Source organism: Pogoniulus pusillus, chromosome 7, assembly GCF_015220805.1.
Source record: "Pogoniulus pusillus isolate bPogPus1 chromosome 7, bPogPus1.pri, whole genome shotgun sequence".
NCBI classification, from domain to species: domain Eukaryota; kingdom Metazoa; phylum Chordata; class Aves; order Piciformes; family Lybiidae; genus Pogoniulus; species Pogoniulus pusillus.
Window position 1 is genome coordinate 1,181,443 of NC_087270.1, and position 22,739 is coordinate 1,204,181.

The 22,739-nt window shown below is 44.0% G+C and overlaps 1 protein-coding gene across 6 annotated transcripts in view; it reads left to right on the forward strand.

Annotated features, from left to right (window-relative positions):
- The window catches only part of CFAP61 (cilia and flagella associated protein 61), a 164,788-nt gene that overhangs the window by 77,292 nt on the left and 64,757 nt on the right, over positions 1–22,739 (forward strand). For all 6 annotated transcript variants that reach the window (XM_064145703.1, XM_064145702.1, XM_064145705.1 and 3 more), the window contains one exon: positions 18,316–18,414. In XM_064145703.1, the coding sequence (XP_064001773.1) occupies positions 18,316–18,414 (99 nt within the window). The remainder of the gene's footprint in view (positions 1–18,315; positions 18,415–22,739) is intronic.

Below are 22,739 nucleotides of genomic sequence, written 5' to 3' on the forward strand. Positions count from 1 at the left end.
CTAACCCAGCACAGAGTGTTGCCATCCAAGCCATGGGCTGACAGCTTAGCCAGCAGTTTGCTGTGGGGGACAGTGTCAAAGGCCTTGCTGAAGTCCAGATAGACCACATCCACAGGCCTCCCCACATCCACCAAGCAGTCACCTGATCATAGAAGGAGATCAGGTTAGAAAGGCAGGATCTGCCCTTCCTAAACCCATGCTGGCTGGACCTGAGCTCTGCCATCCCTCAGGTGCGCAGTTACTGCCCCCAAGAGAACCTGCTCCATCAATTTCCCTGGCACTGAGGTCAGGCTGACAGGTCTGTAGTTCCCAGGTTCCTCCATCCCACCCTTCTTGTGGATGGGGACCACGTTGGCAGTTTCCAGTCTCCTGGGACCTCTCCGGTGAGCCAGGACTGCTGGAAAATGATGGAGAGTGGTTTGGCCAGCTCAGCTGCCAGCTCTCTCAGCACCCTGGGATGGATCCCATCTGGTCCCATGGACTTGTGGGTGTCCAGATGGCTCAGCAGGTCCTGAACTAATTCCTCATGAATTTCCAGGGGAACACACTGCTCCCCGACCCCATCCCCCAGTTCAAGAGGCCACTTGCCCTGAGCTCCTCCCTCCTTACTGTTGAAAACTGAGGCGAAGAAGGCATTCAGGACCTCTGCCTTTGCTTCATCATCAGTTATAGTGTTCCCCTCCTGGTCCAGTAAGGAGTGGAGGCTCTTCTTGCCCTTCCTTTTAGCATTGATACATTTATAAAAGTGTTTTTTGTTAACTTTCACGGAAGTGGCAGCCTAAGTTCTAGCTGGGCCTTAGCCTCTCTAATTTTTCTCCTACATAGTCTGGCTACCTCCTTAAACACATCAGGAGAAGCCTTCCCCTCCTTCCAGAGGCAATACACCCTCTTTTTCTCCCCCACTTCCTTCAGGAGCTGTGTGCTCATCCAGGCTGGTCGCCTCCCCCTGCGGCTCATCTTTGGGCACATGGGAACTGCCAGCTCCTGTGCCTTCAAGAGCTCCTGTTTAAAGTAGGTCCAACCATCCTGGACCCCTTTGTTCTCAAGGACTGCTGCCCAGGGGACACTGGAAATAAGTTCCTTGAGCAAATTGAAGTTTGCCCTCCTAAAGTCCAAGGTGTAGGTTTTGTTGAAGTGCCTCCCTACCTCCCTGCATATTGAAAACTCCACTATCTCATGATCACTACACCCCAGGCAGCCTCCCACTATCACATCTCCTACCAGCCCTTCTCTGTTGGAGAGCAGCAGGTCAAGCTGAGCTTGACCCCTAGTAGGTTTGCTTAACAGTTGGGTCATGAAGCTGTCCTCCATGCACTCCAGAAATCTCCTGGACTGCCTCCTCTCTGCTGAATTAAGTTCCCAGCAGATATCTGGCAGGTTAAAGTCACCCACAAGGACAAGATCTGAAGATCTTGAGACAGCCTCCAACTGTTTGTAAAATATCTCATCTGTTCCCTCATCCTGGTTGGGTGGTCTGTAACAGACTCCAACCAGGATGTCAGATCTGTTAGTCCTCCCTCTGATTTTAACCCACAAGGTCTCTACCCCTTCATCCCTCACTTCAAGCTCAATGGCATGGAGTGACTCCCTAATATACAGAGCCACCCCTCCTCCTCTTCTCCCTTGCCTATCTCTCCTGAAAAGGTTATATCCCTCCAGTATAGCAGCCCAGTCATGCCTGTCGTCCCACCAAGTGTCTGAAATGGCAACTACATCGTAGTCCCCCTGGTGGACCAGGACTTCCAATTCCTCCTGTTTGTTACCCAAGCTGCGTGCATTGGTGTAGATACACTTCAGCTGGGCTCTCGATTCAATTGTCCTTAGTTTCCTTCCATCTCTCTCCTTCTCAGAGAGAGTAATTTCCTCACCCACCCCCTTCAGACCTAGCTTAAAGCCCACCTAATGAGCCCTGCCAACTCCATTGCCTGGACATGTTCCTGTGTGACCTGCCCTAGGTGATCCTGCTTTGGCAGGAGGTTTGGACTAGGTAATCTCAGAGGTCACTTCCAACCCCTACCATTCTATGAATCTATGATTCTAAGGTGTTCTGTATTGAACAGGACAAATCAGTGTTGTGACTGTGAGGCAGCCCTCGGTAAGTATCCTCTGAGGTGCTTCAGCCAAGACTTCTCAGACAGATGTGTTGTGCAAGCCATAGTCTAGCAACAAATTATTGTGGCCCCTGTCCTTCTCCAGAGCAGAGAATGCTTGTCTTGAGTGCTGCACAGCTGGAGAAGAAATTTGAGAGAAATGGAGTATTGCTCCAAGAGGGCAGAAAGCAAGCAGTCAGCAATGTCACAGAATTTGTGTTAATGTACATGTATAAATGTAGGAAAAGATTCTTGGTTTTGCTTTCACATCAGCAGTAGAGAGTCTCCTGGTCAGTGTGAAGGCTTTTGAATATGATTTAGTTTCATTTACTTACAATTTTCTAATATTCTTTGCAGAGGTTACATGCACTAGAAATAGCTGGATTGAATCAATTTGTAAGCCCTTAATCCTCAAAAAGAGGAAGTAGTTTTCTCCTCATTATTCTTCATACTTAATTATTTTACATTATCAGTCACCATGGAAAAACACAAATGTAATTCAGTTACCTACATAACAATGACTAGAACTAGATTTTACAAGTGTTTTTCAACTTCTTCAAGACTGAAGAAAAACATTTTTCACTGAACAGAGAAATAATCACAAGTACAGCCTCTCCTTACTGGAGAGCTGTGACTGCTGCCTCTCACTCCTATGGTGCTGGGGCATGGTGCTGCTGTTGGCAGCTCTCAGGATGGTCACTCTTCGAGCAGGAGCAGCTATGAGAATTACTTCTCATTCACCCGAACCAAAAGAAAGCTTCTTCCAGTCCACTCAGCACTTGTCACACCACACCTGGAGCACTGCCGGCAGGTTTGGTCCCTGCTGTAGAAAAAAAAGTTGCAAGCAGGCTGGAAAGTGTCTAAAGAAGCACCGTGAGAATGATGAGAGGAAAGCCCTGCTGCATGAGGAAAGGCTGAGAGGACTAGGTTTGTTCAGCCTTGAGATGACAAGGCTTAGGGCAAACTTTATCACCATGGACCAGTGTGTAAAGGGTGGTTGCCAGGACAGTGGAGATTCCTTTTTTTACAAGGTGTCCCACAGGGAAGACAAGGGGTGATGGGGACAGGTTACTGCTGGGGAAATTCCCATTGGACTCCAGAAGAAAATGTTTCCCCATGAGAACAGTTAGACACTGGAACCATTTCCCAAGGGAAGCAGTGGATTCCCCTGCGTTGGTCAGTTTCAAGCCACAGGTTGATAGGGTGCTGGGCCAGCTCGTTTCCAGTGCACTATCACTGAGAAAGGTTGGAGCAGATGATCCTTGCTGTCTCTACCAACCTGGCACTTTGTGATTCTGTGGTTGATAACCTGTCCTGCAAAGGGAAATGTGTGCTGTGATCTGTTCTCCTGCTACAAGAGTTGGGGCTTTTCAGCCTGGGGAAGAGAAGGCTTCGAGGAAACCTTATAGAGGCCTTCCAGTATTCAAAGGGAGCCTACAGGAAGGCTGGGGAGGGACTGTTTACAAGGTCTTGTAATGACAGGACAAGGGGTAATGAGTTTAAACTGGAAGAGGGAAGATTCAAAGTAGACGTTAGGAAGAAGTTCTTTCCAGTGACTGTGGTGAGACACTGGCACAGGTTGCCCAGGGAGGTTGTGGCTGCTTGCTCCCTGGAGGTGTTCAAGTCCAAGTTGGATGAGGCCTTGAGCAACTTATTCTAGTGGGAGGTTGTGATGGTTTGGGTGTTCCCTGCCCCCACACACTTTAGAAACCACCCTGACTAGACTCAACTGTCTCTGGAAATGTGAATGAAGCTATTTATTTACAGCTGGCACAATATACAAGCAGAGAGTTACAGTATATACAGTTATAGACAGAAATAGACAAGGTAAAAGGTAATACAGAAACACAACTCCCCTCCCAGAAACCTGAGTCCCCAGGAGGGGCTCCCAACCACCCCTGCACCTTCCTCCTACCCCTCTCAACCTTACCCCAGTCCCAAGGAAGAATGGAGGTTCGGTCAGGGGGTTAGGAAGCAAAGTGGATTAGTCCAAAATGTAGGGTGAGGTTAGAGAGATGCAGCTCAGCCAGCAGCCCCAGTGAGAGTGGTTATCTGTGTTTTAATTTCTTGTTCCTATACACCTCAGCAAGCCTGTGAGCAAATTAGACATCACCACTGTTTTCATTCCACAGCCTGTAATCTAGTTCTCCTCACCAAAACATTCTTAGCTAGCTTCAAACTAGCACAGAGGTGTCCCTGCCTGTGGCAGGAGGTTGGAGCTCGATGATCTTTGATGTCTCTTCCAACCTAAACCATTCTATGATTCTGTGAAAATGCTGCTTCAGTCCACTGCTGTAGCTCATAACTGTGCTGTGGGAGTTTCAGGAAACAGGTTGTCACAGAGGTCAGGGCAGTGGCACACCCAAAACAGTGCCTCTTACTTCACAGAGCAGTGCAGAAATGCTGCAAATGACCCTTCCGAATGATCTGCTAGTAAGCAAACTCCTTTGTGATGCCGAGGGTACTTTGAGCCCTGGAGAGCTGAAACTGCTGTGCTTGATCTAAGGCTAAGGGCAGTGATGGTAGAGGTCTCTGCTCGTCTTTCATCATTCCTCAACCAACAACCCTACTCTACAAAGTCCACCCCTAAACCACATCCCCAAGCACTGTATCCAAATGACCTTTAAACACATGCAGGGTTGGTGACTCCACCACCTCCCTGGGCAGCTCATTCCAATGCCTGACCGTTCTTGCTGGGAAAAAAGTGTTTCCTAATGTCCAGTCTAAACTTAACCAGCCACAGCTCGAGGCCGCTCCCTCTTGTTCTATCACTTTACCTGTGAGAAGAGACCAGCACCAACCTCTCCACAGCCTCCTTTCAGGCAGCTGTAGGCAGCAATGAGGTCTCCCCTCAGCCTCCTCCTCAGACTAACCAGCTCCAGCTCCTTCAGCTGCTCCTCATAAGATTCATTCTAGAGGCCCTTCCTTAGCTTCTTTGCCTTCCTCTGCACTTGCTCTAACAGCCTGATATCTCTCTTGTACTGAGGGGCCCAAAGCTGAAGACAAATAAATCTGAGTTTTTGAGTGGGGAAACAGGTGACAGCAGTGATAGTAACACAGAGAGAGCTCGGCTTCTCTTCTCTTCTCTTCCCGTGCCAGCAGTGGGTACAGGTAAAAAGGCAGCTCTGGAGGCTGTGCCTTGGCCTCAGCTGTCCCGTACGCCAGGAGCGGTGGCAGCAGAGCTGAGAGGCTGTGGAAGGAGGGAGAGAGGGAGCAGCATCATAAACTGCTGCAGTAATTAACGTCCCTGCAGGAGCATGGCGCGGGGAAGGAATTGTGATTCCCACGGTTCCTGCAGCAGGCTCCTCCTGGGCAGTGTAATTATCTGCTTCCCCCCGGACACAGCCAGGACTTAGGTGACTCTCCGGCGCTAAGACAAGGCTTAGCTACACTGCAGTAGCATCAGACCGTTTGTTAAAAGAGAGCGAGCTCCAAGCGGTCCGGTCCTGGCGGAGCAGCAGGGTCTGAGCAGCCGCTTGGGAGAGGCGGCTCGGCCCTGCCGCGAGCCGCAGCCGCTATTGTTCTCTGCCCTGCGAGCCGGCGGCGCTGGCTGCCGCTCCTGCCTCCCCTTTGTTGCAGGGTGCGGGGAGAAAGCCCTTTCAGCGCCCATTGAATCGAGTTAAAGACACTGCAGAGGAAGGTTAATCTGAAATGCGGGTTTGCTTATTTTTAGTTTCCCTTGAGTGGCTTGGTCTTGGTGCTGGGGGGACAGAAACACAAGGAAAAGAGGTTCAGATGTTGGTCTGGTAAATACTTGTGTGCTCCCACTTACACTCGCAGTGCTAAACATGAACAAGTTACCATGAATGAAGACCCTTTAAAAGGATCTGATTTAAGACTAGAGGAAGGTTTTTAAAAGTTGCTCTTTTTTGCCATTCACACTGAGATCAATTTATGCATATACTGAGCTTAAGAACTGAAAAGCTGCTTTGTTAGGCATATACTGAATGGATAAATTACAAAGCTATTTTGTTGTGAATATAACGAACTTAAAAAGCTATTTTGTTATGCACATACAGAATTGATAAATTACAGAGCTGGTTTGTTATGCATATACTGAATTTATACATTAAAATGCTGTTTTATAAATATCTAGATTGCCAGCACCCAATGAAAATGGTATCTGAGAGTGATTTGCAAGTGTAAAATCTGTTTAAGTGAATACAGAATATCCAGTACCTATAAATATGGGACAAGGAGTAATGAATTCAGAGTTCTGCAAATACCAGCTCTTGGAGGTGAGGTTCAGCAAAAGAAGTACCAACTGCAGTTAAATAATTTGTCTGAAAGCCTGTGAGCAGCTAGGGTTGGGGATACTGAGTTGCACTTCAACTGATGTTCCCCTAAATCTGTATCCTGATAACTCCCCAACATTTTTATTTTTCACATTGAAAAATAACCTCACTGCTACGCCCCAGTTTACCAGGATGACAGGGTTGGACTTGTTTCTTTTTGTTTTCTTTGAAAACTTCAAAATGATGGTGATGGAAGCAGCATTAGGCCAGAAGAACATACAATTAACACACAGAGAGCCTGTTCAGTTTGTTCTGAGGCAACAGCATGTTCACCACTGCTCCCTGGCAGCAGGTGATTGAAGTTTGTCTGCAAGAACGCAGAGAGCTCCCTCACAGCAGTATCTTGTCATTGGTTCCAGGGTAGTGAACCAATTAGCTTTTTATCCACTTCTTTGCATATAGCTGTGGAAAGCGTTATTGTCTTCTGATTATAGGGAAAACCCTTTTTAATCCACGATTTCCAAAACCTCCTTAATCCAACCACTGGTGTAAACAATGACTTATTCTCAAAGGCCGTTGGAAACGATGCATGATATAGCAACAACAGAAAAAGCTAGCTAAGATCACAAGATTTTTGCATGAAGAGGTTGGGAAATATGTTTCCCTCTCCACCGGAGGGCTTGAAACAACAAATTAAAATGTCTTTTTGTCAAGGCCCTGAACTTCCCTCCCCCCCCCCCCCCCCCACCCCAGGTTAAATTAGCATCTAAGATACTAAATATTTGAGGTTTTGTCTGGAATCTAAGCTAGTAAATCTTTGGGATTTTATCTGGAATCCAAGACAGAAAATCAGTGAGATTTTGTCTGGAATCTAAGAAAATCTGTGAGTTTTTGTCTGCAGGATGGTTTCTCCTTTGTGAGCTAAAGGTATCTGAGGTTAGCTTCAAAGTGGGCAGGGTTTTTAAATGCAGTTGCTGACAGAAGCGCTACGACTGCCGTTATCTGGCAGCACAGTGTTATACAATATCCTGCACATCTGTCCTGTTTGGCAGTAGTTAGCATAATGCTTGCTGCTTAATTAGGCTTTTTATCTTTGCATTTGTCTGTGAACATCTGAAGCCTTCCATGTTGCCTGTCACTAATTAGTTGACTAATTAAATAGTTAGTGCTTACTTGCTGATCACAGAGCTAACATGTAATGAATGGTTCGGTGATCTTCATTGTTTTCTCCTATCTGTCTTTGCCACATGAATTGATATACACGTGCTTCCCTTTGTCTGGTGGGGGTTTTTATTTTCATACCAAGGCAAACCCAGAACAATGTTGTAGTCAGCCATGTGTTCAGTGTCACCAGGCCCATGTCCTCCTGACATTGTTGCCTTCCATGGTTTGTGGTGAGCAGAGATTGAGTCATGACAGAGATAAATCAGACGGGTCATATCTTGTCTTGTTGCGCAGCCAGGATCACAATGAGCATTGTCATTGACTGATACCAGACATAAAGTGGGGGGGAGAGGATCTGGATCAGGATCAGGCTTTCTAACAGACATTTGACATGCCTCTGCCAAAAATTAATACTCAATTAGCACCAATATGTGGTTGGTTTAAAGCTATATTCTGGCCTTGAAGGCAGTTTTGAGTTTCAGATTAGATTATTTCATCTTTGAGGATTTGCTCTTTAAACACACACAGACATCTGAGCCCAAAGTGTTCTCTCAGATGTCGAGTGTGTCACATTCCTTTTGCTTCTATTTTTATGTTAATATTCAGAACTTTTTGTTAAAGCTTATTGTGGAAATGGCAGTTTTCTATGAAAGGCCTGTTTTAAACTGGAAGTGAGTCAGAAAAATTTTTACAGAGTGGTGTTTTGTACTTTTTATACCTCTCCTACTGACTAAATGTAACATTAGCCTGGATGCTTCAGCAGTGCAGCTCAGAGCAAACAAGGAATCCAAGGGCAAACATTGCATTTAGGTTTTCCACTTCTCTGCTAAAGCAATGGAGGATATGGAATCATAGAATGGTTTAGGTTGGAAGGGACTTCAAAGATCTTCTAGTTCCACACCCCCGCCATAGGCAGGGACACCTCCCACTAAACAGGTCACTCAAGGCCTCATCCAACCTGGCCTTAAACATCTCCAGAGAGGGAGCATCCACAGACTCCCTGGGCAACCTGTGCCAGTGTCTCACCACCTTCACTGAAAAGAACCCTTTCCTAACATCCAGTTTCAGTCTCCCCTCTGCCAGTTTAAACCCATTCCTCTTCATCCTATCATTACAAGACCTTGTAAATAGTCCCTCCTCAGCCTTCCTGTAGGCCCCCTTCAGATAATGGAAGGCTACCACAAGGTCTCCTCAAAGCCTTCTCCTCATCTGGTCTTTTCTCACTGCTCCTGGAGATGTTCAAGAAAAGACTGGATGAGACACTTAGTGCCATGGTCTAGTTGATTGGACAGGGCTGAGTGATAGGCTGGACTGGATGATCTTGGAGGTCTCTTCCAACCTGATTGATTCTATGATTCTATAAAGAGCTCCAAATCCTATAGCCTGTCCTCATAACAGAGCTGCTCCAGCCCTCTGATCATTTCCATAGATGTATCTTTTCTTCTCTTCATATTTATTTTCTTTTGTTTGAAGCTTGTTTCTCAGAGCTTTGTGGAAGTGTAACTACTACATTCTTCAGATCAACCTATAAACTGCCTGTTGGCTGGTTTTGAAGCATATTAAGCTCCTTGGACTAATGCAGTGGAGAAAAATTAGTTGGCTGGTTAAGTTGTGATCCTTTCCTCAAGTGATGAGCACATATTTGATTCCTGTTCATATGTACGTATGCATGTACCCTGCGGGGCAGAGGAAGGGGTGTGACAAAGAGAGCTTACTGTTGAAGGCAAGTCTGAGTGCATTTTACATTCACAGAATTGTAGAATTGTTTTGGTTGGAAAAGACCCCTAAGATCATCAAATCCAAGCATCAACCTAACACTACCACAACCACATCCCCATGCATTTCTCACCGCCCTCCAGGTATAGTGACTCCACCACCTCCCTAGGCAGCCTGTTCCAATAAAGAATCCCATAAAGAATTTTTTCCTAATCTCCAACCTAAATCTCCCCTGGCACAATTCCAGACCATTTCCTCTTGTTCTATTACCTGGTGCTTGAGATAAGAGTCTGACTACCGCTTCACTCCAACCTCCTTTCAGGGAGCTGTAGAGAGCAATGAGGGTCTCCCCTCAGCCTCCTCTTCTCCAGACTACATAACCCCAGTTCCCTCAGCCACTTCTCATACAACTTCTTCTCTAGAACCTTCATCAGCTTTGTTGCTCTTCTCTGGATGTGCTCCAGCAGTCAATGTCACTGAAATGAGAGCTGGGAGTTTGTACAATGAGGTGTTTTGTTGTGAGATGGTGAGTCGCTGCTGTGTATGATGTAACCTGGATTCCCCAAACTCCTAGTGCAGATGGATAAAGTTGGTTGGAGCTCCACAGTGTTGTAGCTGGGTATCTCCTGTGCTAGCTTGAAACTAGCTAGAATGTTTTGGTGGAAAGAACTAGATCACAGGCTGTGAAAGGAAAAAAAATGGTGATGTCTACTTCACTCATAGGCTTGCTGAGAGATACAAGAAGAAGAATCAAAACATTGATAAGGCACTACTCCTGCTGGGGAGCTCCGAGCTGCATCTCTCTCTCTAACCTCACCCTCAGTTTCTCTGACTAATCCACTTTGCTTCCTAGCCCCCTGGCCGAACCTCCATTCTTCCTTGGGACTGGGGTAAGGTTGAGAGGGGTAGGGGGAAGGTGAAGGGGTGGTTGAGAGCCCCTCCTGGGGACTTAGGTTTCTGGGAGGGAAGTTGTGTTTTGTATTACCTTTTACCTTGCATATTTTTAGATATAAATGTATATACTGTAAATATCTGCTTGTATATTCTGCTAAGCTGTGAATAATAAGCTTCATTCAATTTCCAGAGCCAGCTGAGTCTAGTTTGGGTGATTTCCAAAGTGTGGGGGGGCAGATAACACCCAAACCATCACATCTCCCAATACCCACGTTACCACACTGCACTGGACTGTAAGACACTCCCTTGGAGTGTGGTGGCCAGCAACATCTCTGCATTAATCAGGCACAACTTCATAGAATCATAGAATCAGTCAGAGTTGGAAGGTACCACAAGGATCAACTAGTTCCAACCCCCCTGCCATGGGCAGGGACACCTCACACTAGATCAGGATGTCTAGAGCCTCATCCAGCTTGGCCTGAAGCACCTCCAGGGACGAGGCTTCCACCAGCTCCCTGGGAAACCCACTCCAGGGTCTCACTATCCTCACGCTGAAGAACTTCTTCCTAACATCCATTCTGAATCTACCCATTTCTAGCTTTGTTCCATTCCCCCCAATCCTATCACTGCCTGACATCCTAAAAAGTCCCTCCCCAGCTTTCTTGTAGCCCCCTTAGGATACTGAAAGGCCACAATGAGGTTACCTTGGAGCCTTCTCCTCTCCAGACTGAACAGCCCCAACTCCCTCAGTCTCTTCTCATAGCAGAGGTGCTCCAGCCCTCTGCTCATCATTTCAGTTTCTTGTGAGCTGCAGAAATAGGTGGTTGGAGCAGGAACTGTTGGAGAAGTCTCAAATGGTGTCCCAGAGAAGAGAAAGGTTCCACGGCTCTCTGGTGCTGCACTCCAGGGGCGTTTTTGCGCCAAGGGCTGCAATATCAGCGTGGCAGCTGTGCTCACCAGGCTGCCAGAGCTGGAGGTGCTGCAAGGCCCAGATCTGCAGCTGCCACATGCAGATGTTTGGGAGCAGGAAATTTGGCCCAGGCAGCTCTTCCATGTCTTTCCTGGGCTGCCAGCTTTCTGTCAAGACACATGGCACTGGGGTGGTGCTTCACAACATACAACTTTTATGAGTGTCTTCTCTTTCTGTGTGTTCTTGCTGTCAGAAGAAGAATGATGATCTGTGGCACTAAGCAAGCACTCCCTTCAAATGCAAGGGGAGTCCATATTTGACATCTGAGCATTTCTAGGGTGCATGGGTGTTTGTCTCTGAGAAGGCAGCATTGCCAGATCTGTGCCAGGCAATATCACAGAGTCCAAATGTAATCTCTTCTGCAGAAATAGGGAAAATTTGGCTCTGGGAATTAGACAGCCATAAGTACCCCTTTGTTTTAACATGGGTGACTGGCAAATAATATTAATAGGATGTCTTTAATGGACTGGAATTTACACTTTGTGTTATTCACTCAAACATACACAGAGGAGCAGACAAACCAGCAAAATTTCAACCATGCTGTCTCTTTATTCCCCAATTTATGGTATCTTTATTTGTGAAAAATGGTGTTGATGTCTCTCAAGTGTGATGTGGAATCTACCAGATGATTAGATTTAAACAGCTTGAGACTGTATCTAGCAAGGCCATCATCAGATATCCCTCATTTTCTGTCTCAAAAATAATGGCTCTCTTTTATACTTTGAACAAGATGAAATGGTGATACATTTATGGAATGGAAATTGAAATTTTAGTAGGGAAATGCTCTTACAAAAGCAGTGGTTGGATGCACTTTGGGTTGGTCATGTTCTAAACCAACTGGCATGGTAGTGCTAATCTTGTAAACGTTGTGGCTGTAGATGTTCCCACATCATCATGTGGAAGTATCTGATCGAGCTGTGTATATTGGATGGGCCAAGAAAAGAGAGAGCTCTTTAGATTTTATGTCAGGTAACAATTTATACAGTAAGGACTTTACCACAGTGGTTTTGATAAGCTAGATTCACAAATTGCTTCAGGTTGGAAGGGACCCTCAAAGCTCATCTTGTCCAACCCTCATGCAGTCAGCAGGGACACCTCCAACCACATCAGGCTGCCCAGGGACACATAAAGCCTGATCTTGAATGTCTCCAGGAATGGGGCCTTAACCACACCTCTAGGCAACCTATTCTGGTATTTCACTACTCTAATTGTGAAGAACTTCCTCCTGATGTCCAACCTAACTGTCCCCTGCTCTAGTTTCAAACCACTGCCCCTCATTCTGTCACTCCAAGCCCTTCTAAACAGTCCTTCTCCAGTCTTCCTGTAGGTTCCCTTCAGATACTGAAATGTAGTTATAAGGTCTATAGATCCTAGGACAGGCATGGATGGTCAGGGACTTACTATAGTTTTTGAAAGAGTCTACTAAGAAATCTGCATCTGGGTTCTCAGATGAGTCATGATTTGGTTTGTGCTTTGCCACAAGAATTTATGCTCATGGTGTTTCTTGGCACAGTGTTGAGGCTGCTCATGTTCAAGTCTGAAGTGAAATTACACTGAAGGAGTAAGTGGGCAAATATATTAATAAGCAAGTCCTTAAGGCTTAGTGTTAAGCTGTGCTAGAAGCTTGCTCTCAAATGCTCTTCTCCAGCATCTGTATATTGATAACACATCTTCACAGCCTGCTGCATCACCCTGCAAGCACTGACATGATGCAGTCAGAGACTGCTGAGGAGAAAGTGTAATGAGGGGTGGTTAAGGGACAGAGCAGAGCTGAGTGGCAAAATTACAAAGGTCAGGATGGGTTGAGAAGCAAAGTGTGGAAAAGAATTAGTCTAACAAAGGAAAAAAGACTCAGCTAGATTACAGTAAAGAGACACAATCACTGGAGAAGAGTTGTGCAAAAAAGAACTGGGAGAGACAGTTGACATAGGTGAGGAAAGCAAAGACAGTTGCTGGGAAATGAGAGGTGCTTAGAAGCCATCCTGACAGAAGGATGACTGGGCTGTATCAGAAAGATGAGTTATGATATGGCAGGGAGTTCAAAAGAAGAGACTGGGAAAAGAGATGTCTGGAAGAAATCAAGGCTGGTAGGTGATGTAAAGCCAGATGTAAAGTTGCTCTCATTTGGAACACAGTGCTGGGTCAAGGGTTGGACTGGATGATCTCTTCCAACCACGTATGTTCTGTGATCTGATAAAATTAATGACCAGTAAACCTGGTAGGAAGTTTCTGAAAAACAAAGAAACCAGGGCTTTACTAAAAAGCACTGTCTCATCAAAATGTAAGTTTTTGAAGGGAGAATGTAACTGGGATGTGATAAAATATTTTGCTGAGGTGTCATTTAAAATGGAACAAAACAAAATTAAAGCAGATATTTTGGTTTTAAAGAAGTTAAATTTTTAATTGTTTAAAAAAGAAAATCAAAATCAGAACCAAGCAGTTTCCTCTTAATCTCTGCTCTGAACAATTTAGAGGAGTGTTTTCTGAGGTTGTGGAAATTCAGCATCCTTTTCAATGTTGTGGCCCATCTTGGAATGGAAATTGTTGTGTTTTGGGTGGAAAAAGATGGGAATTCTCCCAACCTTGTACCCAACTTTGCTGTCCTGAAGTGTCAAAAGCAGTAATCAAATGAAATGTGAGCTACTGGAAATCAGATTCCCTTATCTTTATATTTTAGTGGGTGTTCTTGATGGTCTTGACAGGGGGAGTCATCATGGATGCATTTTAGAGGACAAAGCAATAGGTGAAAACTCCCTTTCTTGACCCTTCCATTGAGAAGTGTCCCAGTAAATACTCTCTAGGTATCCCTTCTTTACTCAGAGCAACTTCATTCACAATCTTAACACTTTTTCCTGAGGTTGAGCCAATGGAGAATTGGTTTATCTTTGTTTACTCCTAATAAAAGATGGATAACTTCTAGATGGACATCTGTTGGTCAGCAATTAAGCTGCAATCTCGTTCGCAGGGCTGTAATTGACGCACTTACATAAGGTTCTCCAGAACAGAGCTTTTGGTAATTGTTGATACAAACAATAAATCCTTTCTGCTGCTTCTGTTGCTGCCTCCATCTACCCGAAGCTTGGTAACCAAGCACTGTAGGATCAGTTGCAGAGCCTTGAGGAATGACATCACATAACAGGGCAGAGTTTTGCTGTGTCTTCACATATCCTCATATTGGATTTTGTGTTAATTCTTCCTTCTCTGAGTCAAACATAGCTGCCTAGAGGGTGGGAGGAAGGAGAGAAATGCTGAAGGGTTTTTTGCAGCTTTACCAGTGAAAGCAGTGGGATTTGTCCAAGTGAACAAAAGCAATATGACAACACATTACTTATTGCTTAAAGTCTATAGTGCTGAGCACGGAATTTATCCTTTAGTGAAAATAGAAACGAGTGAGATTTTCTGTTTTCCTTTGATATCAACAACCTTCATTTTGCTGAGCATTTCTCTTTGTAGTTTCGTGTGGAGCTGGAAAAGTTTGTTAGAAAATCGTTTCCTAAGTCTGTTCTCCAAGTCACATCCCAGTTACTTTGTTCTTGCAGTGTTTGGGTCAGTCTTACTTTGGACACAGTTATGTTATTTGGGAATAAGAGAGCTATCTGCCATGTACAGTGAAACTAATACTTGGGCATTTTGTGTTTCTGAGCCTTAAACACCAGGAGCCTGCTGGGGCTCTTTTATATCATTGTCTCATTCTCTCTTGTGTCATTTTATCTCTCTCATTCTGGTCTCCATCCCCACAAAAATCTCAAGACTGTTTGTTGTTGTCGTTACAGGACTTAGATTTCTCTGACTTTGAAGTTTTATTAATGTAAAAATTTATCACAACTAAGTTTCTTGTGCTGCAAACAGACTATTTACAGCCAATTTTGGAACACTCTGGAGCTGCAGTTTTCCCAAGTGCTCTGCTGTGGCAGAGGATAAATTAGAACTTTACTTTGTGATGTTATTCCAGGTATTAAAGTTACTGTTTAAAGATTGTGGTCCAGGAGACAAGTGTACATTGCTACCAGTTTTGGCAGCCAGATAAAGCATTCTCTCCTGTCACTCTTGATATTTTACTTTCTATAAATGACCAAGGAATAAAATCTTCATATAGGTTGAAATACTTCAGTTCATGGAGAACACAGCACTTCTTTTTTTTTCTTTTTGGTAACAAAAGTAACTTGACTTATTATTTGTGATAATGAGACTTATTATTTGTGATAATGAGAGGTTCCATGAAAGCAATTAATTAAATTGTTTGTTCAGACAGTTTCTACCACCTAAGCCTCCATCATTATACCCTGCTCACAAGCTAAAAAAAAAGCCCACCCAAGACATTAAGCTGAAAGAAATCTAGAAAAAACTTGTGAGAAATATTCCAGCAGATTTGTGCCAAAATGTGCACAAATAATACGCTGAGACTTCTTGGTTTGTTCCACTGATTTTGCTCTCAGAAAATTTGCTACTATTATTTGTTTGTTTGTTTGTTTGTTTTGAGGTGTTTAGAGTGCTGTGGTTTTGTTATTTTTTGTAGCTGCCCTCCAGAACTGTGCAATGCAACCCAATACCTTTTACTTATTTCCCTTGATACTCTAATCCCTCCCTGCTTTAGCAGTATCTTTGAGATGTTCTTCCCTTTGTATCCACAGCAACATGAACCCCCACTGGAATTATTTGCTTCTGAAATGCAGGTGCACTTGTTTAATGTTGTGTTGGTCCAGGCACTTAACTTGGACACTTTTTCACCAAATTATTTTAACCCACTTCATGTTAGATATTGTTATATATATCAAAAGCATATAAGACATTCACTCTCCCAACATGCAGTTTCTGTTTCTCACTGCTTTTGTTGGTCTTCTGTTATTAAGAGCTTTTAAGCAGCAGTGAGGAGGCAAAAGCCATAATAAATAAACAAACCATCTTTTTTGTTAGCCTAGAAGTAATAATGCTGCATAGAGGGAAGGGAAGGATGATACAGTGTGATAATGTGCACAACAGTCACTGATCAAAACACCCAGACATGTTGTCTGCTTGTAACCCTGCTTGCCAGTGCCTCATGGTAACTGAGCACCAACAGCTTGCCTGTAGTTCTCAGACTTGTATTTAATTCCCTCTCTATATATTTAACATCCTGAGGTTAGGCATACCAGCTACAGGTCTGAAATTAACCTTCTATAATACAAGGTACTAGGGATTTTTTAAAATTACCTGAAGATTCTGGCAATTTTCACAGATGCCACCCTGATCTTAAACATTTAACAAATGCTGGTTCTCAGCTGAAGCAGAATTTTGCCTCTCAACTTGAAAAAGTGCCCACTGTTTGGATGAACTTGTGCTCAGAGCTCTGAGGCTCCATGAGGGCAGCATGCCCAATTCTCTGAGCCATTGGGCAGCGTCAGGTAGCAGCCTTGGGGTCTCTCCAGTTCTGCCTCCAACAGCAGTGTGCCTTTCTGATAGCATTAACCCAGTTCTCTTTGTGCCTTGGTGGGTTGGTTTTTTTTTCTTGATGTAAAATGGGAATCAAAGATACGACTCGTTCCATCACAGTATTCTAAGGAGATGCTAATCAACATTTTGATGCTTCCAAGATTAATGAATGGGAAACATGAATTAATGTTTGGGGCATATGGGAATGCCATGGGAGCACTGAGGTAGAAGTAAATCATTAGTTAGTAAATCGTGCTGAGTGAAAGGTCTGAATTGAAGCCTCACACTCAATGGGGAAGAACCGAACAAATACCATATGACTGTGGAAATCCTGGATGGATGCATGTGGGCTGAATAAAAGTAGAGCATCTGCAGGAGAAAATAGTATGTGTCCAGATCAATAAAATGCATCATAGTGCAGTCATGCACAAGAAGCATATTAATGTTGCCTAGTACCTTCTTTCTGTGTTTTTTTTTTTTTTGATGCTTGCTTGCAGCACTTTCATCCTAAACTTTGTTAATGTGATTTAAACTAGCAAGAGGCCATACAGCACATGCAGAGATGATTTCAGATCCAAGCTGAAAAGGAACTTGGTTGCAATGAGGGCAGGCAGGATAGGAGAATGTCTAGGTTGTTTATGTGTTCTTGTAGCAATTTTACTTATGCAAACTAAGTGCTACGGAGTCTCACACTAATCAGGTGCATAAAGTTATTGGAATTGTCCACATTTACCCCCCACTAGAAGTGCTCCATGAGTGCATATGGCAGTCTGTACACTCTAAATTCAGGTTAGCCTGTAGGGCTTTCATCTACATGAAGAGACCACTTTGTGTCACTCAGCTGGCTTAATGTGGCCACAAATGAAGAGCAAATTCTATTTACAGCCACCTCTGCAGAGTGACCTTAATTCAAAGGAGAATCAGGCCCATAATCTGTATAAATATATGCCCTCTGTTACATTAAGGTTATTTATTACATTACACTCAGCCTGAGTATACATGGAGATTTGCCATAGATAATCCATAATCCAGAATTAAACTATTAATATGCATTTTGAGAGGGGCAGCCATAACCTTGAAATTCCTTGGTTTAAGACTGACCTTTAACTTTGTTTGCATATATTTTTTAAACGTATGAATACCAAATTAACAGCCGTTGATAAAAAACATTCTGATTCCTGCCTACCATTTGCATCAATCCACGCTTAACTCACAGAAAGCCTGGAAGATTAGAAAGCTTAATCACTCATAATATTTATTTGTTTTTAAATGTCACATCACATTTAGTTCAACATACTGTCAGTCTTGTTTTCCCCCAGCACTCTGGCAGAAGAAAGTGCAGTGGGAAGCGCTCTTCTTTCTGTGTTCAAAGACACGTGTCTCAGCAAGTGACAGAACACTTGGTACCTGACTTGGGTAAAGGAATTACTTTCAGTATCCTTCTGAACTTGGAATTTGTGTGTGCTGTTCCTTTGATTTGTCCTCTTAAGTTCAGCAGAGCTGTTACAGGAAGCAGATGAATTAACCAGCTGTCAGGAATTCTTTTCTGCACCTTACAGATGAGGTATGAGCAAGTGTTTGAGCAAAGGTTTGGTGGGCTTTCAGTGTCTTTTGTGGTCACAAGAGGTGAGCTTAGGGACAGATGAAGTCTAAACATCTCAGTCAGGACTGAGGCAATGCTTTACAGCTGGAAAGTCCCAGTACTGCACTGGAAAGCTGAGCTGTGACCACAGTGTGGAACCATAAGTTGAAATGAGCTCGCATTGTGCTGGTACCAAGCAGAGCCTCAGTAAGCTTACACTGGATGAACTGTGACATTTTGTTCTTCTTTCCACAGTCCACATCTGAAGTTCAACAATCTGACCTTGATTTCAATTCATGGCCTTCCAGGAAAAAACCCACTTGGCTCCAAGCAGAGAAGATTTTTAATTAACAGGTTTGATCTAATATCTGAATGCTTCCAGAGCTTCAAAGGGAAACAATTCATAATTCTTTGTGAAGTTGTCCTAAATTTCAGTTAGATACATGGGCAGATAGCTTCAAAATAATCCAGTCTGTCTGTACAACATGCATTCAGCTGCAAGATGAGTTGAATGAAATGTTGCTAAAGCAACAGCACAGCAATCTGTTGCTTTGCACCGGGGCACTGCCTCTGTTTTCCAAGACTTCTTTGTTTTTCAGAGCTTCAGGTTAAAGAGAAAGTACAAAATATGTTCGTTTGCTTTTAAAATAGTTGTGAGATTTTAACTTCCACGAGTTTTGTTCCAAATTATGATGAACAAAAGAACATTTAAAATTTGATATTTGCAGTGGGCTGTGGAAGTCTGTCTCCAGTCCCAGCCAAGTCCTGATTCCTGAGCTGGCAGAGCAATGGCTCTGGTGCCAGATAGCTGAAGGGAAGTGTGAAAGATAGCTATGATATGTCCAGTAACATTAGTTGTTTGCTGATACAGAAAATACCTTCCAGTTAGGAGGATAAAATCTTGCCTAATTAAAATGCACAGTAGATAATTCTCACTTAAATGTAGTCTATTTGTTTGATTTTTGTCCTTGCAGTAGTGACTAGAAAATCTCACTGTAGACAGGATTGTTCTGGACATAGGATTAAATTCATAGATTCACAGATTCATTGAATGGTCTGGGTTGGAAGAGACCTTGAAGATCATCTAATTCCAAGAGTAAATCTGCCATCCTCCAGCTTTAATCCGTTCCCTCTCATCCTGTCACTACAAGCCCTTGTAAAAAGTACCTCTCTAGCTTTCTTGTAGGCCCCCTTCAGGTACTGGAAGACCATTATAAGGTCTCCTTGGAGCCGCCTTTTCTCCAGGTTGACCAGTGCCAACAGAACTATGAATAGTTGGGGAATGAATTTAGCCTAACTTCTTTGGATTTAGCATGTGACTCTTTGAAACCTGCATGTTATTTTTCTAACAGAACTTTTACTTGGTGTGGTGGTTTGGATGTACCCCGACCCCCACACTTTAGAAGCACCCCACTAGACTCAGCCAGCTCTGGAAATATAAATGAAGCTGTTTATTTACAGCTAGCACAATGTACAAGCAGCTATTTACAGCATATACAGTTATAGACAGAAATAGACAAGGTAAAAGGGAATACAGAAACACAACTCCCCTCCCAGAAACCTGAGTCCCCAGGAGGGGCTCTCAACCACCCCTGCACCTTCCCCCTGCCCCTCTCAACCTTACCCCAGCCCTAAGGAAGAAAAGAGGTTCAGCCAAGAGGTTAAGAAGCAAGGGTGAGTGGCAGGAGAGGTTAGGGAGATGCAGCTCAGCCAGAGCCCAGCCAGAAAGTGCCACAAAAAGTGGCGAAAATGTTATCCAATGTTTACATTCTTCTTCAGCAAGGCTCTGAGGGAAAGCAGACATCACCGTTTTTTGGTGGTTTTTTTCACAGCCTATGATCTAGTTTTTCTCACCAAAACGTTCCAGCTTGCTTCCAACCAGCACACTTGGCATGTGACAGTGCACTATAGGACAAAACAAGTCACTGTCTGCTTGCTGAACCTGAAACATGAAACCTCTTTGAAGAGATGAAAACAGTGTGATGCAAACATGTTTCAAACCACCTTCTCATTTGAAATTTTGCCCTGTCAAGATTTTTTTCTGTATAAATAGCTACCTAAATTCACTTTTTCATGTGGAAAAGGGTGCATTTAAATACAAGGCTAGCAAAGGAGGGAACTGCATGCTTACACAAAAGCAGGTGCTCTTTTCCCAAAGTATACTGTAAAAAAGTTACAATAACAAAGCAGCTTTCCTGGCAGAAAGTTGCAGTTCATAGCTGCCTCACCAGAATTAGCCCTTAAAATTTGAAAGCAGATTAAGGGTGAAAATTGAACTCTGCAGGGTATTGTTTTTTTAAAGCATCCCTGTGAGTTTGGAGTGTCAGTCTCCTGGGAGCTAGGCACCTCAATTAAAAAGGTGCTTTTGAAAACCCTCCTCTGTCCTTGGTGTCTGTTTTATTTATAGATTCCTGCGTGGTTACAGTTCGGAACTCTCAGTGGGTATCTTCTTGTATTTATTTGCCTCTGGTATTTGTGAGTACAGAGGATGCAGAGCATCTCAGAAAGCCTAATCAGTCCTAAAATTCTTCAGCTCATGTAAGCTGGTTTATTTGCCTCTGTGGCATCTTGTATGACAATGTGGGGAGCTCAATGACAACAATTGACATGTAGCATTGTACTGAAAAACCCTAATTTAACAGAATTTTGGCAGCTTCTCAGCCTCAGGAAGGTGTAGAGTAGAGCCTAGATGTATTTGCAGAATGGGCAGCAGTGTGTTTTGTGTTTTGATAGCAGACTGTTGCAAGATCCAGTGGTGTTCAGGAGTCGCAACAGACCTTGCAGAAGATGTTCTCTCTGCTCTTCACACGTTCAATAATGATGTATCTATTGTACAGCTACGTGGAAACATTTTATCTGCAGAAATCATAGAATCATAGAATCAGTCAGGGTTGGAAGGGATCACAAGGGTCAGCTAGTTCCAACCACTTTGCCATGGCAGGAACATCTCACACTAGATCAGGATGTCTAGAGCCTCATCCAGCCTGGCCTTAAACACTTCCAGGGATGAGGCTTCCACCAGTTCCCTTGGGCAACACGTTCCACAGTCTCACCACTCTCACGCTGAAGAACTTCTTCCTAACATCCGGTCTGAATCTACCCATTTCTAGCTTTGTTCCATTTCCCCCAGTCCTAGCACTACCTGACATCCTAAAAAGTCCCTCCCCAGCTTTCTTGTAGCCCCCTTAAGATACTGAAAGGCCACAATAAGGTTACCTTGGAGCCTTCTCCTCTCCAGACTGAACAACCCCAACTCTCTCAGTCTCTTCTCATAGCTGAGGTGCTCAAGCCCTGTGCTAGTTTGAAGCTATCTAGAATGTTTTAGTGAGAAGGATTAGGTCACAGGCTGTAAAAGAGAAACAAATGATGATGTCTACTTCACTCATAGGCTTCCAGAGATGTGTAAGAACAAGAGTAAAAACATAGATAAAGCAGTCGCTCTTTGCCTGAGCTCTGGGCTACATTTTTCTCTCTAACCTCACCTTCGGTCTCTCTGATTAACCCACTTTGCTTCCTAACCCCACTGTCTGACCCTCCGTTCTTCCTTGGGGCACAAGGCAACGTCTGGGGTAAGGTAGAGAGGGGTGGGAGAAGGTGGAGGGGTGGTTGGGAGCCCCTCCTGGGGACTCAGGTCTCTGGGAGGGGAGTTGTGTTTCTGTATTACCTTTTACCTTGTCTATTTCTGTCTATAACTGTATACACTGTAACTATCTGCTTGTATATTGTGCTAGCTGTAAATATAAGCTGCATTCATATTTCCAGAGCTGACTGAGTCTAGTCTGGGTGATTTCCAAAGTGTGGGGGAGTGGGGAACACCTAAACCACCACAAGCCCTCTGATCATCCTTGTGGCCCTTCTGTGGACACATTCCAGCATATTCATATCTCTCATGTAACAAGGGCTCCAGAACTGGATGCAATATTTCAGGTGAGGTCTCACCAGTGCAGAGTAGAGGGGAAGGGTCAGCTCCCTCGACCTGCTGGCCATACTTCTTTCAATGCAGCCCAGGCGCTGGTTGGCTTTCTGGGCTGTAAGAGCACACTGCTGGCTCATATTGAGGCCCTTGTCTTGCCAAAAGTCTGTTAAACAGAGAGGGTAGTACAAATGCAATAATAAATAAGTATCCTGGCTTTTGCTGAGTTGGATAGGGTGGGAGCCATATTCTGATTCACAAAAGAACTTTGGAAATGTTTTTCAATCTTATTGCTGAGGCATTAAAAGAGGTTTTGTTCCATTCATATTTTGTGTCAAACGTGGCTCTTTAAATAGCAGCCTTTGGATCTCTGACACTTTCATCCTGCATAGGGGTACATAGGATACTTTATTCTGAAAATAGACTGCAACACTGGATGGCAGAAATTGAATCATACAATGTTACTGGTTGGAATTGACCTCCAGAGATCATTGAGACCAACTTCCCTGCCAGAGCAGGATCACCTAGGGCAGGTCACATAGGAACACATGCAGGTTGGCTTTGGAAGTCTCCAGAATAGGAGATTCCACAACCTCTCTGGGCAGCCTGTTTTAGTGCTTCATCACCTCCACAGTAGAGAAATTTCTCCTCATGTGGAAGTGGAACTTCTTGTGTTCTAGATTGTAAATCTGTTATTCCTTGTGCTGTTACTGGGTAAAGAAAAGCAAGTGGTGCCTTCATTGCATTTATGTCTCACCATAGGCAC